Raw genomic sequence first — 17,992 nt, 5'->3', positions numbered from 1 at the left:
ACATGCGTCTGTCTGCTCTGCTTTGGATCATTATCGAGCAGAACCCATCATCAGCATGGACACATGTCCCCTGGAATGATGATTGAAGCATGAAGGGACATATGAATCTTTAGCGCATCTGGCACGTAAATAGTTTGCGACGCCGGCTACAACAGTCACACCAAGAAAAGGGCAGGGCAACCAAGAATCACTGGATTGAGAAAAGCCACTACTAGTACTTGACCGTTAGACGACATAATGTCAAAACACTCCTGATGGCTGGTCTGATTGAACAATAAGATCTGAAGAAGGCTAAAGATGAGGTTTCATTAATGAGACTGAGAATTTGGTCCACAGTGTGGCATAATTAGGATATATGAAATTGGTAGAGTAAAAGAATAGCTGATGAAAGTAAAATGGCTGTAACAATATTTCTTTACAAAGCTCTTTGAGATCTACTGATTAGAAGAACTATATAAGAGCTAAGTATTATTTATTATATTCTGAAAGAGTGCACAGCTGTCCTACCACAAAGGTACTTTCAGACAGGTGTGAGAACAATGTTGGCTTTGTCAGACTCCACCAGAAAATTTAAGAAGGGCCCAAGTTCCAAAGTTCCGATCCAGAACGGAATTCACACTTTTACCAAAGTTCAGGGCTACAAAATCCAAGGGGTCCAGTCCAATCAAATGCAAAAAAGATTCACAATAGGAGAGGTCAGCCAAACCTAACAATTTCTTCAAAATATAAAATATAGATTATCCACATTTGTGCACCAAATACCAGATGAGAGAGCCAATGCTCTGTAGGAAGAAACAGTACTTGAAAAGGGAACAACCCAGTAGCTTAGCATCTCACAAGAACACTCCGTGCTTTGCAGCACTGCAGCTGGTCGGGAAATGTGTTTTTATGGCTGTGAAACATTGTGTTGAGAGCTGACGGGGTGGAAACTAAATCAGACAAGAGAAATGCACTTCACAAAACAACTTCTCCTTTTAAGTTGTTGTTTGCTCATTCTGTAGAGCTGAGACCAGAAATGACTGCAGGATCTTTATCGAGTTGCGTTTTTTTGCTTTTATTTAGTTCCATCAGGTCCCTTTGGGCAGCTGAAATTTCCTGCAAAAGTGAAGATGGTGACCCGGTTGATTGGTAGGTAAAGAACATGTATGGAGAAGTTTTGGAATGTAAAATCATTAAGTAGATGGATCAGAGAACTGTAATGCATATGAATTTGTGTCTGTCTCTTCTACTTTGGAGGTAGCCTTTGCACCATGTCTGGCGAGTGAAATGTTAGATTACTGAAATTTGATAGAATTTCATTGTAACTAACCCATCATTGCATTATGACTAGCTGCAAAATGATCATTGGTTGACACAAAAAACCTGATTTCCTATGATCAAAGTGAGCATGCAAGCTGTGTTCTTATGGCAAACCTCCAGGAGTTAGATGCATTTAAAGCAGCATTGGTAGCATCCAGGTTACAGTGAGGTGTTGTGAAAGTGGCTTTTCACTGCTAGGAAACATGGTTGGAAAGTTGGGAGTCTTTGTTATTATCTCAGTCTTAGGCCAGTCCTCATAAGGTGTCTGTATCATAACAAAACATTGGTGTGAATTGACCCCCTTCCTTGGCCATATCAGCTCAGTGGCCAAGAATTGTTTGAAAAATAAAACTGAACCCCCTCCAGATGGATCCAGACTGAGCATATTGGCAAGCAGAGTGTGGGAAAGTGCTGTTCTGTGGGTACGTCAATACCCAGCCGCTAGTTTGGCGGCTGGAAATCGAACTTCTGGGTTTGACTTATCGCGTCTTGTCTGGACGAGATAAGTCGAACCCGGAAGTGCTCGCCGTCGACTGTGGTACTCCTGCTCGGCGAGAGGAGTACCGCGGAGTCGACGGGGGAGCCTGCCTGCCGCGTCTGGACCGAGGTAAGTTCGAACTAAGGTACTTCGAACTTCAGCTACGTTATTCACGTAGCTGAAGTTGCGTACCTTAGTTCGAATTGGGGGGTTAGTGTAGACCAGGCCTAAGATTAAAGAGAGGATGTCATCTTCTGGGACTCTAGGTCATGTGGGGCTGTCAGTCTCCAGAAATGCCAGCACTAGAACTGGCAGCAGGAACTGGCAGCAATGTGCTTACAGTATTAAATCACTAAACTGATTGATTAGATAATGCACCTTGACCATGAAAAGTGTTAACTATTATTATTATTCATAAATCTGATCACAGGTTTTAGCAATGGAACAGGTACTGTTAGAAACACTGATCAACAATACAATGGAACAGGTACAAATACAATGGAACAATGAAACAAAGATAAACATCAACCAATTTAAAAAAGAAAACAGTAATTTCTTACAGATTATCCCAATTATCAATCTGGCCACAAGTTACATACTTGGAAAATTAGGCCCTGATTCTGCTAACACTTGTTAAGTGCATGCTTTACTTTAGTCACGTGACTAGTGCCATTGAAGTCAATACTTCATAGTTCATAAGATTGTCTTTGTTCTGTGTCTGCACACTGCTTAGCACAATAGGATCTTGTCCTAGGTTCTACAATAATAAAAATAATAATGAATGTGTGCAGGGTCAGATCCTTAGCACAGCCTGTCAACGGGTTAAAGACAACATCACTTTTCATTCCCTTCAGTGTAGAATTTGTACGTGTCTTAGGGCTAAAAGAAGAACATATTTCATCATAATATAATGACAAAACACATGAACTTACAGATCACAAATGCTCAGGGAAATTCCTCTCCTGTGCTTGTTATGAAAGATTTATGAGACATCATATCCCTTAGGCCTGTACATTTTTGCTATTCAATTATATTGTTTATATTACACAATCATTGGCGTTAGCAATGCAACGAGTCTATGGCTATTTAAGACATTTTAAATGTTCACAGACAGGTAGCTAAGGCCCCAACCCTGCAAAATGACCTATGCAGGTCGACTCCTGCATCGATGTGAACCGTGTAGATCAGTTTACAAGCTTGGTTCCCAAGATACATAGAATCAAGTTTTTAAGGGGGAAAAAGTGGGAAATTTCTTTCAAAGTATGGCTACTTGACCAAGAAGGCCACATGTTTCACTTTTTTGGTAATTCAGGCCTGTTGCAAAAAAAAATATTCAAGGATTACTTGATTCCGATTTTCTGTGGTATGAAGTAGCAATAAGGAGCAGAAGTGAAACTGTTGCATAAAACTTCCTATTGCACACAAGACAATTGTGTGCTATAAAACAGATTGCACTGAAGTCTATTGACAGTATTCAGTTAGCAGCAGTCTGAATTGACTATTTAATATTCTTTGGTTTCATTCTACAATATTCCACAGTTGCTTATTATTGGCATTCTTGCACCTTCCTCTGTAGCATTTCATACTAAACTAGATGGATCACTTATCTGATTTACTATGGCAACAATTATGTTCCCAAGACTCATCTGGAATAAACTCTATATCAAGGGAATAAATTGTCAAATGTCTCCAGGTATTCACATTACATTTAGGAGCTCATCTTGTAATCTTTACTCATGTAAAACTCGGCCTGTACTCAATAAGAGTTTAATCTGCGCAAAGGATTGTAGAATCAGTAATCTGTTATGAGGGCAGAATGTGCCTCTTTTTCATTCATTTGAATGAACTCAGAAGTTTCACCACAAAAAAGAAAACCACCTTCACGAGAGGCATACAGCTCTTACTGGTGATGCTTTTGTGGTAATGTGCAAGTGAAGACACGTTCTTCCTGTTTACACAGCTTTTAGCCTCCGGAGGATATCCCACAGTGCCTAGGTGACCACTCTGGCCAGCAGCTCTGATGCCAGGTAAACAGATATCCACTCCTCCCCCTGTAAAGCCCCTGGAACTTTGAAACTCCCCTTCCTGTTTTCTTGGCAAGTGCTCACTTATCTGGCCAGGTGACGATCCCCTGCTTGAAGCAATGCTGAGCTGCTGGAGCTTATCAGTGTTTGAGGAGAGGAGGCTGTGTAGGGACCCAGGATGTCCTGCGATCACACACATCCCCTTCCCACAAAACTGGAGAGAGCTGCACTGTGGGCAGGGCCGGCTCTAGAGTTTTTGCCACCCCAAGCAGGGAGAAATAAAAAAAGCCGCGATCGCGATCAGTGGCAATTCGGTGGCAGCTCGAGCGCCACTTCATTCTATGGCAGCAATTCGGTGGGAGGTCCTTTGCTCCCAGAGGGAGTGACGGCCCCGGCGCCGAATTGCCGCCGAACTGCCGGACGTGCTGCCCCCCCCTTCATTGGCCGCCCCAGGCACTTGCTTGCTATGCTGGTGCCTGGAGCCGGCCTTGACTGTGGGATAGCTGCCCTAGAGCACTGCTCTCATCAGCAATGGAAGTGCTGCTAATGTAAACACTCTCTGACATCTGAGGAATTAAGTGAGTACACAAACTGGTGCTTTACTTTCACTGGTTCCCTGTCACTGGTGAAATTTACAGCACAAAAACTCTGCAAGTGTAGACATAGCCCTAGACTCCTAGCAACATCTGTGACACCCCTATTGCCTTCTGCACATTTTCACAGGTGTAACTGATTGAAACTTACTGAACAATTCTGCTGATGAGCCACAAGGAGGAATAGAATCTAGCTCCTTCTGTTTTAGCTGTGTTAGGGCTCTGAAGGGCTAACAGATGTAAAATGCAATAAAAAAGATTTTCTGTCACCAGATGTGACACAAACAGAGAGCAGAATTGTTGAAGAAGACAGTGTCATTTTTCAGTGTAGAATTGCACTGCAAAGTATTCTAAATAGCAATGGACATGCTTCAGGGTGTCTAGAATACTAAAGGCCAAAGTCAGGCCCATTGTAAGTGGATTCAACTCCCTTAAATTCAATGGAATTACACCCACGTACATTAGGGCTGAGTGTTGCCGAAGGGTATGTCTACACTACAAAATTAGGTCGAATTTATAGAAGCCGGTTTTATAGAAATCGTTTTTATACAGTCGATTGTGTGTGTCCCCACATAAAATGCTCTAAGTGCATTAAGTCGGCGGACTGCGTCCACAGTACCGAGGCTAGTGTCGACTTCCGGAGCGTTGCACTGTGGGTAGTTATCCCACAGTTCCCGCAGTCTCCGCTGCCCATTGGAATTCTGGGTTGAGATCCCAACGCCTGATGAGGCAAAAACAGTGTCGCGGGGGATTCTGGGTACATGTCGTCAGCCCTTCCCCCCCCCGTGAGAGCACCGGCAGACAATCGTTTCGTGCCTTTTTTCCTGGGTTACCTTTGCAGACGACATACCACGGCAAGCATGGAGCCCGCTCAGCTCAGCTCACTGTCACCATATGTCATCTGGGTGCCGGCAGACGTGGTACTGCATTGCTACACAGCAGCAGCTAATTGCCTTTTGGCAGTAGATGGTGCAGTATGACTGGTAGCCTTCATCGGCTATCTGAGTGCTGGCAGACGTGGGGCTGCATTGCTACACAGCAGCAGCTCCTTGCCTTTTGTCAGTAGATGGTGTATTACGATTGGTATCCATCGTCGTCGTACTCCTCAGTGAGTTCAGTCAGAGGTGCCTAGGCAGACACGTTGTGTCTCCTGGAGACTCAGTCCTGCCGACAGTCCTATTGCACCGTTTTGACAATGATGGCTAGCAATCGTAATGCAGCACCTTCTGCCAAGCACCCAGAAGATGCCGATGGCTATCAGTCATGCTGCACCGTCTGCTGCCAGCCTAAGATGCAAAAGATAGATGGACCAGATTTGTTCTGTATTCATTTGCTTCCCCCTCCCTCCGTGAAATCAACGGCCTGCTAAACCCAGGGTTTTGAGTTCAATCTTTGGGGGGGCCATTCTGTGTGACAGTTGTTTGTGTTTCTCCCTGATGCACAGCCACCTTTGTTGATTTTAATTCCCTGTAAGCCATGTCGTCACTCGCCCCTCCCTCCCTCCGTCAGACAATAGTTTCGCGCCTTTTTTCAGCCCAGACGCCATAGCACTGGGATCATGGAGCCCGCTTAGATCACCGCGGCAATTATGAGCACTATGAACACCACGCGCATTGTCCTGGAGTATATGCAGAGCCAGAACATGCCAAAGCAAAACCAGGCGAGGAGGCGATTGCAGCGTGGCGACGAGATTGATGAAGAAATTGACATGGACATAGACCTCTCACAAAGTACGGGCCCCAGCAATGTGCAAATCATGGTGTTAATGGGGCAGGTTCATGCCATGGAATGCCGATTCTGGGCCTGGGAAACAAGCACAGACTGGTGGGACCACATCGTGTTGCAGGTGTGGGACGATTCCCAGTGGCTGCGAACCTTTCGCATGCGTAAGGGCACTTTCATGGAACTTTGTGACTTGCTTTCCCCTGCCAGGGGAATACCAGGATGAGAGCAGGCCTCACAGTTGAGAAGCAAATGGCGATAGCCCTGTGGAAGCTTGCAACGCCAGACAGCTACCGGTCAGTCAGGAATCAATTTGGAGTGGGCAAATCTACTGTGGGGGCTGCTGTGATCCAAGTAGCCAACTCAATCAGAGACCTGCTGGTATCAAGGGTAGTGACTCTGGGAAACATGCAGGTCATAGTGGATGGCTTTGCTGCAATGGGATTCCCCAACTGTGGTGGGGTGATAGACGGAACCCATATCCCTAGCTTGTCACCGGAGCACCAAGCCAGCGAGTACATTAACCAAAAAGGGTACTTTTCAATGCTGCTGCAAGCCCTGGTGAATCACAAGGGACGTTTCACTAACATCCACGTGGGATGGCTGGGAAAGGTACATGATGCTCGCATCTTCAGGAACTCTGGTCTGTTTCAAAAGCTGGAGGAAGGGACTTTCTTCCCAGACCAAAAAATAACCGTTGGGGATGTTGAAATGCCTATAGTTATCCTTGGGGACCCAGCCTACCCCTTAATGTCATGGCTCATGAAGCCGTACACAGGCAGCCTGGACAGTAGTCAGGACCTGTTCAACTATAGGCTGAGCAAGTGCAGAATGGTGGTAGAATGTGCATTTGGACTTTTAAAAGCACGCTGGCGCAGTTTACTGACTCAGATAGATCTCAGCGAAACCAATATCCCCATTGTTATTGCTGCTTGCTGTGCGCTCCACAATATCTGTGAGAGTAAGGGGGAGACATTTATGGAGGGGTGGGAGGTTGAGGCAAATCGTCTGGCCACTGATTATACGCAGCCAGACACCAGGGCGGTTAGAAGAGTACAGCAGGGCTCGGTGTGCATCAGAGAAGCTTTGAAAACCAGTTTTGTGACTGGCCAGGCTACGGTGTGAAACTTCTGTTTGTTTCTCCTTGATGAACCCCCCTTCCCTCCGGTTCACTCTACTTCCCTGTAAGCTAACCACCCTCCCCTCCCCCCTTCGAGCACCGCTTGCAGAGGCAATAAAGTCATTGTTACTTCACATTCATGGATTCTTTATTAATTCATCACACAAATAGGATAACTGCCAAGGTAGCCCGGGAGGGGTGGGGGAGGAGGGAAGCACCGGGTGGTATGGGGGAGGAGGGAAGGACAAGGACACACTGCACTTTAAAACTTTAAAACTTTAACACTTATTGAAGGCCAGCCTTCTGATGCTTGGGCAAACCTCTGGGGTGGAGTGGCTGGGTGGCCGGAGGCCCCTCCACCGCGTTCTTGGGCGTCTGGGTGAGGAGGCTGCGGAACTTGGGGAGGAGGGCTGTTGGTTACACAGGGGCTGTAGCAGCGGTCTCTGCTCCTGCTGCCTTTCCTGCAGCTCAACCATACGCTGGAGCATATCAGTTTGATGCTCCAGCAGCTGGAGCATCGACTCTTGCCTTCTGTCGGCAATCTGACGCCACCTATCCTCTTCAGCCCGCCACTTGCTCTCTTCAGCCCGCGATTCAGCCCGCCACCTCTCCTCTCGTTCATATTGTGCTTTTCTGCATTCTGACATTGTCTGCCTCGAATTCCGTCCACACTACCCCAAATCCGACCCGGAAAGGCCGATTTCAGCGCTAATCCCCTTGTTGGAGGTGGAGTAAAGAAATCGGTTTAAAGGGCCTTTTAAGTCTAAAAAGGCTTCGTCGTGTGGACTTGTCCAGGCTTAATTCGATTTAACGCTGCTAAATTCTACCTAAACTCATAGCGTAGACCAGGCCTAAGACTTTTATTTCCTCTGGAACAAATTTGCGTAGGGCTGCCATCCACAATGGCAATCCCAGAACACTGACTCACGCTGTGGATATGTTTCTATCTTATATATTTTTATATTTTTGGAACATACTTTTAAAATGTTTTCAGTTGAAGTTTATTTTCATGGATACAGTTCTCTCTGTGGGAGGCCCTGTTGACTCAAAGCTGTCATGTGGCATAAGGCAGAAGGGGCTATGGCTTATCCATCCCAATAGAATGATTTATAATTACTAATAATCCTTCATTGTTTCAGGTTTCTTCTTTACAAGTTACCAAAGTATATAAGAAAAGCGAGTCCTGGGACTGGGCTGGAGTACATGTACATGGATTCTTTGACGCAAGCTTGGCAATTGAGTAAATTCCTGATCAATATGACACAAAGTGCCCTGGGGCAAACATTAAACCAACTTTATGAAGCTTATAAATCCAAGGCAAGGCATATTTCATTATCATTTTTAACACATTTTCTTTATATTATAGTTTAAAAAATACTTCTAAAATGTAAATGAAAGGAAACCAATGACTGAGCCAAAATAAGTGTTTATAAGCATTGTGTGACCTGATTGATGAGGTTCAACTAAAACATCTTATTTTAATAAAAAGAGGAATACACTGACTGATCTGCACCAACACAGGTCTGCAAACGTTCATGGAGGAGGGCAGATTGCTTGCAGGTTTACTGGAAGGCCCGATGTATTTGAGTGAGTTCTCAGTTGTAAAACCTTTCACAGTTTAAAAATTGCTAAGGATTCCTTAGATTGTAAGCTTTTGGGGGCAGTGTGATGTTGTCTAGTTAAAATATAATCATGCAAATCATTATTGCTACCACTGTTATATAATTGCAACAAATCTTATACAATGTATAATACATGGCCAGAAAGGGTTAAGCAGCTTGCAGGCTGAATGACTCAAAGCCAACCTTTAAAGTCATGTTAGAAAGTATGCGAATGGTAATAAGGGCCATTCAATGTTAGATTGGCTAGAACTTTGAAATGCAAACCTATATTGTTAGAAGTTAGACGTGATACTAATTGTCTGTGTGTACTCATAAACGTTAGTCATGTAAACAGATAGTTCCCGTCTGTCACTATAATTATTAATTCAGAGATTAAAAAGGAATATTAACATTTAGATGAATCTTGGGTGAACTAATGTAATTGTCAATATGTCTCTTTGAAGTTTGTGATAGACTGACTAATGGATAAATTGCCCTATGTTAATTTGTGTAACTAATTACTGGTGGTGCTTAGGAAACAGAAGGTTACATCAAAAGCCTATTGTTTACCCAGGACTGTATGGTCAAGTGGCTGCTAGAAAACTGTATAAAAGACCCTTTAGTCCCAATCCTTTTTATCTCAGATCTGGTTAAGCTTCATCAGGGGAAGTTTGAGTCACAAGCTTGAGATCCCAGTTAAGCTGGTACACCCTGAATATGATATTGGACATTGGACTATAACCTATGGACTAAATTCTAAAAGAACTCTTTGCAGCTACAAAGCTCACCATCTCTGCTATGAATCTGATCCTCAAGAATTGAACTCATGTCCGTATGTATATTGATCTTTTAACCATACTCTCTCTTTTCTTTTTTAATAATTTTTAGTTTAGTTAATAAGAATTGGCTGTAAATGTGTATTTGGGTAAGATCTGGAATATTCATTAACCTGGGAGGTAATGTGTCTGATCCTTTGGGATTGGTAGAACCTTTCCTTTTATATGATTAAGTAAGATTTTTATTAATCCTCATTATATCTGACTTGGGTAACTAGGTGGAGGCCTGAGGCTGGGTTACTTTAAGGGAACTGTGTTATAAATAAATGATAAATAAATAAATGGAGATATCCTATCTCCTAGAACTGGAAGGGACCTTGAAAGGTCATCAAGTCCAGCCCCCTGCCTTCACTAACAGGACCAAGTACTGATTTTGCCCCAGATCCCTAAGTGGCCCCCTCAAGGATTGAACTCACAACCCTGAGTATAGCAGACCAATGCTCAAACCACTGAGCTATCCCTCCCCCCCAAAGTCCCAGGCAAGAAAAGTCTTTTTGACATGTATTTGTACAGCACCTAATGCAATGGGTTCCTTGTCCATGATGGGCTCCTAGGTGCTACCGCAATACAAATAATAAAGTACTATGATAAATAATATATTGCCAATAGAAAATATATTCAAAATTCAGATTTTTATGCTGTCCCTATGGGCCCTGTCTTGTCATCCTTACTCATGCTGAGCAGTATTTGAATCTTCATGTACTCCCACTGAAATCAATATGACTACTCATAATGCAACATACTGTTTGATGGGCCTGGTATTCCACTGCTCTGCACCTTGCATAGTCATTTAGACTTGTGCAAAGTGGTTGAAAATGGTATTAGAGCCAAACATTTTACACCCACTATACACAGATATAAATGACTATACAAGGAAGTGGAGAATCAAGCTCAACCTGAATACAGGTGGCAGAATTGAGCTTTATGTGTGTAACTATTCTTTGCTGTCCATATAATCTAGTATGTAAATTTCCCTCCTTACTGTTCTGAGCACAGTGGTTCTTAGCTCTACAGTTCTGAGTAACTTCACAACTGTCCATAATCTAGAGAATGTACCATCACTTTCCTCCATCTCTGGTCACACAGAAGTGAATTAGACATTGAGTGTTAATCTTGGCTATGTCTTTTCATTTTTCTCGTGGGTTCAGGTTAGAACTGTAACATTATTTTAACATATTTAGTTTATTTGAATTTGTGTATGGGAGAGATTTCAAGAAGCCAATCAAATATTTGCATTATCCTTGTGCTCAGTAAGTGGAAGATGCTGTTTACAATCCCACACTGGAGCCAATAGTAGCTAATCTTTCAGTTCTGCCAAGACTTGGGGAGAACTCTACTGAAAATGATTAGGCCAGTGATTCTCAATCTATTTACCATTGTGGTCTGCATATGGAACTCTCTATGTGTTATGTGGGCCACATCCACATAGTATATACTACCTGTATGGCCCTGAGGATGTCACATGGGCCGCAGCTATGTGCTGATTGTGCCGCAAGCAGACTGTGGGCCATCATTTGAGAACCACTGGATTAGGCAAAGAGAGCTTTTAGGAAGGACAGGATGGAATAAGAGTGCGACTAATATAATATAATATTAGGAACTGGTCCTCCTAAAGAAGAACAATTGGCACGTCTGCATTTCCTAAACAAGCATTTGACAAACACTTTCTCAACATGTGGTTGTAAATCAACAGCAGACTGCAAAAGAAAAAGCTGCACTGCAGGTTGTTGCCCAATAAAGCCCTTACAAATCGTGTTATTGCACATATTTGGCCTAGCCATCTCTCTGGGAAGGCCTCTTCTACTGTTCAGGAGAGCATGCATTTTTGGTTGCACTTCATATTACGTGAAAGAATCAAAATCTCAAAGCTGTATTCTGTTCTAATTTACTCCAATGCTAACCCCATTCAAATCAATGAGGTTTCAGCCATGTGAGAGGAGAATTTGTCCCAAAGTCTTCCATCTCTGAAGTTCTTTATTCTGTTACAAATAGAAGTACTCTTTCCTTTCTTTGAATTTAATGTTTCACTAATTGGATATTTCTCTGCAGAACGACAGCACTGCCTATGTGATATACAATGATGATGTCCCTCACTCAAAGCATTACAGCTGGAAACAAGGACACACTAAAGGTACAGGGATAGTCCTGTAGTACTGTTCTTTGCTTTTTTCTTTATGGGTGAGAATTTCTGTCTTTATCTAGCTCTATATATTGAAAATGAAACCCCTGTTTGAGCCAAAGCAAAAGAGCAGTTTGTGTGGTAGGGTTTGTCGTGTACGTAATATTAACACATGCCAATGCTGTATCTACATTTTTTGGATTTCCCTTCATGGCATCTGTGCTATAGAATAGCTCCACATCTATAGTGCCCTTACACCCTTCTCACTGGCGCTGAAATTAATATGCCTCACTTTTTGCAAGTAGAAAGCCACACTCTGCCCTGTGCCCAGTTGCAACACTGGCTGGGACAGCAACAGCTTTTGAACTATCCTACGTGACAGAATGAGAAATACAAACCTGCAAATCCTGCTCTACCGATAGAAAATTACATAGTGGGTAAGGAACTGAGCCTACAATTCAGGAAATGACTTAAGTATGTGGTTAAGTCCCACTGAAGTCACTGGGACTTAAGCACATGCTTAAAGCTAAACAAATGCTTATGTGGTTTCTGAATTGGGGACTCAGTGAATTTCTAATTGTTCCAAGGGGGAAGGGGGCCAGATTTGGCCAGACTACCTGTAGAATGGGCAGAGTCTTTGACCCCCTAAATCTTCGGATTGCAGATGTGATGAGGTCCCTGGAAACCTTGTCCCTTCTCTGCCTCCATGGCAGTATGCCTGCTGTGAGAGCCATTTCCCCACCACCTGCTGCCTCCTCTAAGCCATGCTTGGGGAGGGATTTGCTCAGTGGTGGTGGACAACCATGTTGACAGGGTGAGTTTTCTCTTACATGATGAATCCCTATAAGGCTGGCTGAGGATCAGGTGCTGTGGTGTGGAGACAGAGTCAAAGCCATTATTCTTATGCTGTTAGATTTCTAAATATAATTTAGATGGGAAGTAAAAAGGAGGTGTTGGCCTTTGTGCTCATTAAAGATCCCATGGTACTTTTCCAAAGTAGGGGGTCAGCTCCAGTCAGGTTCCACTGGAGAGTTTATTAATCACTTTCTTTCCTAGCATGTCATGTAGCATTGTCATGAATCAGTGATTCTGTTCCATAGAGATGGCTGCACTTTGGTGGTAGGTAAACTGATTCCTGTATTTATTGTTAGTTAAGTGCTTTGGGATTCTTTGAAAAAAATATGCAATAGAAAGGCAATACAAAGGAAACTAAGATAGCTGGGTTGTATTTCTAGCTCTGCCATAAACTTTCTGGGACACCATGGGCAAGTCACTTACCCTCTCTATGCCTCAGAGTCCACATTTATAAAATGAGTCTAATACTTACATCAAAAAGAGGTATGAGGATTAATGCATTAATATTTGTGAAAAATTTACAGATCTTTGATGGGAGGCGCTGTAGGTGTGAAAAGTGTTATTGTTGATTTATTATCTATTAAGGTAATATATAATATTAGCATAAAGAAAGTTAAAATAGGACATTACCATCCAGTTTGAATTGTATTGCCCTCTGGTATTAGAATAGTACAATGTTCTTATGTATTTCCTAGATGGGTTTCTTAATTTATCTGCAATAATTGTACTTTGACAGGATTTCTGCTTTTGGACAAATCACAAGGTTTCTGGGGGATTCACAGCATCCCTCTGTTCCCTCCATTTCCTGAGGAGGGTTATGGATATCCACCAAGCGGAAAGCAAAATGCACAGATGGCCATCTGTATAACATTCAGATATAACCAGTTTGCAGAAATAGGTATGGCAAGCTCTTCCTTAATCAATTTGTGTGTAAAGGACTTTGAAAATGTAAAGCTTTGTAAAAGTGCATAATTGTCATTATTAATAATAATTTAAACTTTCTTCATGATTTAAAATGCTCTGATAACATCACAGAGGCATTGCTGGAGTTGGAGTAACAGCACTGCACATCAGAAGTATGTTTGCAATGTTGCTGTAGTCATGTTGGTCGCAAGGTATTAGAGAGACAAGGTGGGTGAGGTAATTTCTTTTATTGGACCAACTTCTGTTGGTGAAAGAGACAAGCTTTTGACTTACATTGAGCTCTTCTTCAGGTAAAATATGGCATGTAGTAATAGCAGGGGTGGGAAGATAGGAATTTATACGAGTATCTTTAGTCACAGAAAATATCAATACTAAAAACAAATGGAAATAAATCTTTTGAACACCTGATTCAGAAATACTGGCATGTACCTCAGAATATAATTCTGCTCTGAAAAGTGACTGTAAAAAGCATTGTGGGATGCAATGTTCATTGTCCCTCAATGCTTTTCATATCATGTGTGCTCAGTTTATGAGTCAAGAGATGTCTCTCTGAATTACCAGCCCTGCAAACTCAACCTGGATTCTGAAAGTCAAGTTCTGTTCTTTCCTGCTCACACATCTTCAGTGATAAAGATCCTGCATGCCACTTTACATCCCTGGATCACAGTCTAAGTTCCAATCAGTTACACCTGTGAAACCCTTTCCCCAGCAATAGGGCTGCAGATGGGACCACAAAGGTGGACATAAACTCAGTGTCCCAATGCCCTGAATTTTAGGTGCCCTGCCAGTTATTGGAATCCACAGCCCTGAGTTAGGTGCCCCTGTACAATGCATGGGAGAGATAGGCACCTAAGAATGGGATTCACAAAAGCCAACATGCTAGAGTGGGGAACTATCTAAATTAGCAAATAGGAAATGCTGAGGAGATGGGCGGGGCTTATGCCCTGTTCCTCAAAGATTGCTAGGCAGCTAACAGGAGGCGCATCCTGCTACATGGGATTCACTCTCCTAGAGTTAGGTGCCTAAACCAGGTTAGTCCTTTCCTGCAAAAAACACTGGTGGTGCCCTTAAGCCCAGTGTCACTGAAGCAGGGACTGGAACCTCAGTCTCCCAAGTGAGTGCCCTAACCACTGGGCTATAGAGTCATTCTCACTTTTTCTCTGGCCCAATGTATATGTAAGTATTTTGTACAAACTTCAACAGGAGGGTCTAAGAAACATCTAGCCCAGATACCCCATAGCAATGGTGGGCAACCTCAGCCTGGAGGCCGCACGCGGCCTGTCAGGGTAATCCACTGGCAGGCCGCAAGACATTGACCATCCACAGGCACGGTCGCCTGCAGCTCCTAGTGGCCACGGTTCGCCGTTCCCGGCCAATGGGAGCTGCGGGAAGCGGCGGCCAGCATGTTAGACATCTATATCTTAGTTAGACACCTACATCTTTTTGTGGATCTACCCTCAGTGACCCTTCTGCAGCCCTATTGCTGGGAAAGGGGTTTCACAGGTGTAACTGACTGGAACTTAGACCCTGATCCTGCAGACATGCCTGTGCTTACACGTGTGACTTGCTTTCAATGGGACTGTGTGTGTGTGTGTGTGTGTGTGTGTGTGTGTGTGTAGGACTGAGGCCTTCACTTACCATTCTGTCAGTGATGCACAAGAGGAAATAGAACCCAGCTTACGCTATCAGCTGTGTTGAATTGGCAGGCTCATAGGAATAAAAAGCAGTAGAAATATTTTTGTCACTAAAGTCAGTAAATCTGACCTTGAACATATTAATGAGACAGGATGTGAGGCGTGAAAAGGCACCAAATTTATATAGTTACTTGTCAGATTAGAACCGTACTTTAGGAACTTAATTGCTTATCTTCAATACGTCCTAATCTTGTACTTGTTAATGTCTTTGGTTTTGTTCAGACAAACAGTTGTTATGCTACAATCCAAACATCTACAGCTGCTCCATCTCTGACATCTTTCACCCTGACCTCCCAAATCTGCAAAAGCTTTGTGTAGGTTCTGCACTGCCTCTAGTCCCTTGGCGCCACCTCTCCAAACTCCAGTCAGCCCAGGGAGAAAACTTCCTCCACTTTGCTAAATCACGCTTTTTTGTTGATGGTAAGAAAAACTATCCTTATCCAATACACGCTCTTGGAAAATAAACAAAGCATTTTCTTGAAGGGAAATAGAGAAGTTCAACCAGACAGGAACATAACAGACGGTAGGGAACATTATTGCATCATATGTTGACACTTTTGGAAACCACCAACAAATATACAAAATAGGAGATATACTAGTAGCAAGATAGTCAGAGCAAAGAGAAAAGCTGCATGGCACTTTGTATTTTAAGGTGTTCAGTATAGGGATCTTCTAAAAACAACTCTACTTTTACTGCTGGGGGGAGGGATAGCTCAGTGGTTTGAGCATTGGCCTGCCAAACCCACGGTTGTGAGTTCAATCCTTAAGGGGGCCATTTAGGGAACTGGGGTAAAAATCTGTCTGGTTTGAGCAGGGGGTTGGACTAGATGACCTCCTAAGGTCCCTTCTAACCCTGATATTCTATGATTCTACTCAAAGGAAAAAATGGGCTTGTGTATTTCTTTTTTGCTGCTTCAGCATGTACGAAGAAGGTATGAAAGATTTCTTTTTCAGTGTTTGGTTGGTTGCTTGCTTTTTCCTGCTTATTCCTTGCATTAGCAATTCCGGTTGTGTCTTCTCTGGAAGACTCTAAGGTGGCTGGAGGACTAATGACATCACAAACACTAAGAGATTGAGAGCTGAGCAAATGAGAGGGAAGGAAATATTAGTCAGACTGTTTCAAACTGTACTTTTGTTCAGTTTTCTTAATGCCTATTTAGCTCTTATACCTAATTTAATGTCTTGGAGAAAGAAGGTCTTTGTTAAAGATTATTTTCCCACATCTTCTGAAATTACACAGATATCTACGTAGCCTGGATGGCTCAACAGTTGCAGACAGATTTGTTAGCAGAATCCTGGCAGCATGATGGACAGGAGCTTCCCTCAAACTGCTCTCTCCAACACCATGTCTACAACATAAACCTCATTAAGACACCGTGGAATTCCACTTTCAGTTCCTATTATGATCACTCTAAATGGTGTGTTTCCTGGAGATATGAAGATCAATGGACGTGTATTGGAGACTTAAACCGTGCTCCTCAACAGGCTTGGAGAAGCGGTGGGTTCATTTGTACCCAGAATCCGTACATTTACAAAGCTTTCAGACACATGATCTTCCATTACCATAGCTGTAATAACTCCCGAAGATGGATATGAATGAACCACAGTTCTCAAACACTGTACGCACCTATTACATAGAGTATAGAGATTCCCCTCCAATTCTGCTTTGAAAAATGGCACTGTAAGGTTCTGAGTTTTTTGTCTCTTGAATCATTTCTACAATAAAAGTGCTCAACTTTTTACAAGTAAAAAATTTTTTTCTAGCTTCCAGCCCAGTAAACTCAATCAGGACTCTGAGAGTCAAGCTCTGGTCTTTCCTTCTCTGACCTTTTCAACAGTAGGTTCTGCCTGTCACACATACACAACCCCATTGCCTTTGGTGTGTGCATAGATGTAACTGATTGGTGCTTAGTAAGCAATGCTGTTGATGAGGCATCAGAAGGAACAGAATCCAGCTCACTCTCCATAAGCTATTCTGGTTGTGCAGGATTAATGGGTGTAATAAACACTACTGTATATATTTGTCACCTGTGGCGTGCTCAGGTGAAGTTAATGAGAAGTCACTGAAGTCAATGGGAGTCTTTTCATTGACTTCAGTGGGACCTGGATGATGTCCTAGAGTTAACAAACATGACTGAATACGGACAGGGAGGCAAGCAGACCTGTGGAGTAAGAAGGTGCTAGTTTTACACTTACTTTTTAGAGAAAAAAGACACTTTAAACCATAATTTCTTAATTTTTCAGAGGTGATTTTAGTACATGAAGAAGTTACTCACTTTGTGCAGTAATGATGGTTCTTTGAGATGTGTCCCCCTATGGGTGTCTGTGTCCCTGCGCTGCTGATTGGAGAACTTCGGTAGCAGTATCCGTTGAGCCCGCACATGCGCTGTCTCTCCTTGTGCTGTGCCACGAGGCTAGTCAGCTCATCCAGGCTAACCGTCCTCAATTCCTTCTCTACCACCGAGTCATAAACCAGAACTCCAAAGTAGAAGGGAGGAGGGTAGGTCGTGGAGCTCTCAAAGGGGGACACATCTTGAACAACCATCGTTACTGCACAAGGTGAGTAACCTCTTCTTCAAGTAGTGTCCCTATGGATGCTCCACGATAGGGGACTCCCGAGCAGTACCCCTCCTGGAGGGCTAGGCTTTGGAGTCGAGTCTGTTACAGATGACAGTACTGTGGAGCTGAAGATGGCATCAGAAGCAGAGTCCCCAGTGATCACATAGT

General features: G+C 43.2%; 1 protein-coding gene across 1 annotated transcript; it reads left to right on the top strand.

The window, feature by feature from the left end:
- The first annotated feature begins 1,015 nt into the window (after positions 1-1,015).
- Positions 1,016-17,009, top strand: LOC113407473 (deoxyribonuclease-2-beta-like). Its single transcript, XM_026656040.1, has 6 exons — positions 1,016-1,128; positions 8,376-8,553; positions 11,723-11,804; positions 13,384-13,545; positions 15,488-15,685; positions 16,506-17,009. The coding sequence occupies exons 1-6, from the start codon at positions 1,016-1,018 to the stop codon at positions 16,859-16,861; spliced, it is 1,089 nt and encodes a 362-aa protein (XP_026511825.1). The 3' UTR covers positions 16,862-17,009.
- The last annotated feature ends 983 nt before the right edge of the window (positions 17,010-17,992 follow it).

Source organism: Terrapene carolina, unplaced genomic scaffold (assembly GCF_002925995.2).
Source record: "Terrapene carolina triunguis isolate 2854851 unplaced genomic scaffold, T_m_triunguis-2.0 Scaffold211, whole genome shotgun sequence".
Lineage (NCBI taxonomy): Eukaryota > Metazoa > Chordata > Testudines > Emydidae > Terrapene > Terrapene triunguis.
This window is presented reverse-complemented; position numbering and strand designations above follow the sequence as displayed.

Excerpts from the sequence above, each read along its gene's own strand:
- LOC113407473 (XM_026656040.1), top strand. The coding sequence starts at position 1,016 with ATGACTGCAGGATCTTTATCGAGTTGCGTTTTTTTGCTTTTATTTAGT. Across the intron at positions 11,805-13,383 it reads GAAACAAGGACACACTAAAG|GATTTCTGCTTTTGGACAAA; the intron begins GTACAGGGATAG and ends GTACTTTGACAG. Across the intron at positions 13,546-15,487 it reads TAACCAGTTTGCAGAAATAG|ACAAACAGTTGTTATGCTAC; the intron begins GTATGGCAAGCT and ends GGTTTTGTTCAG.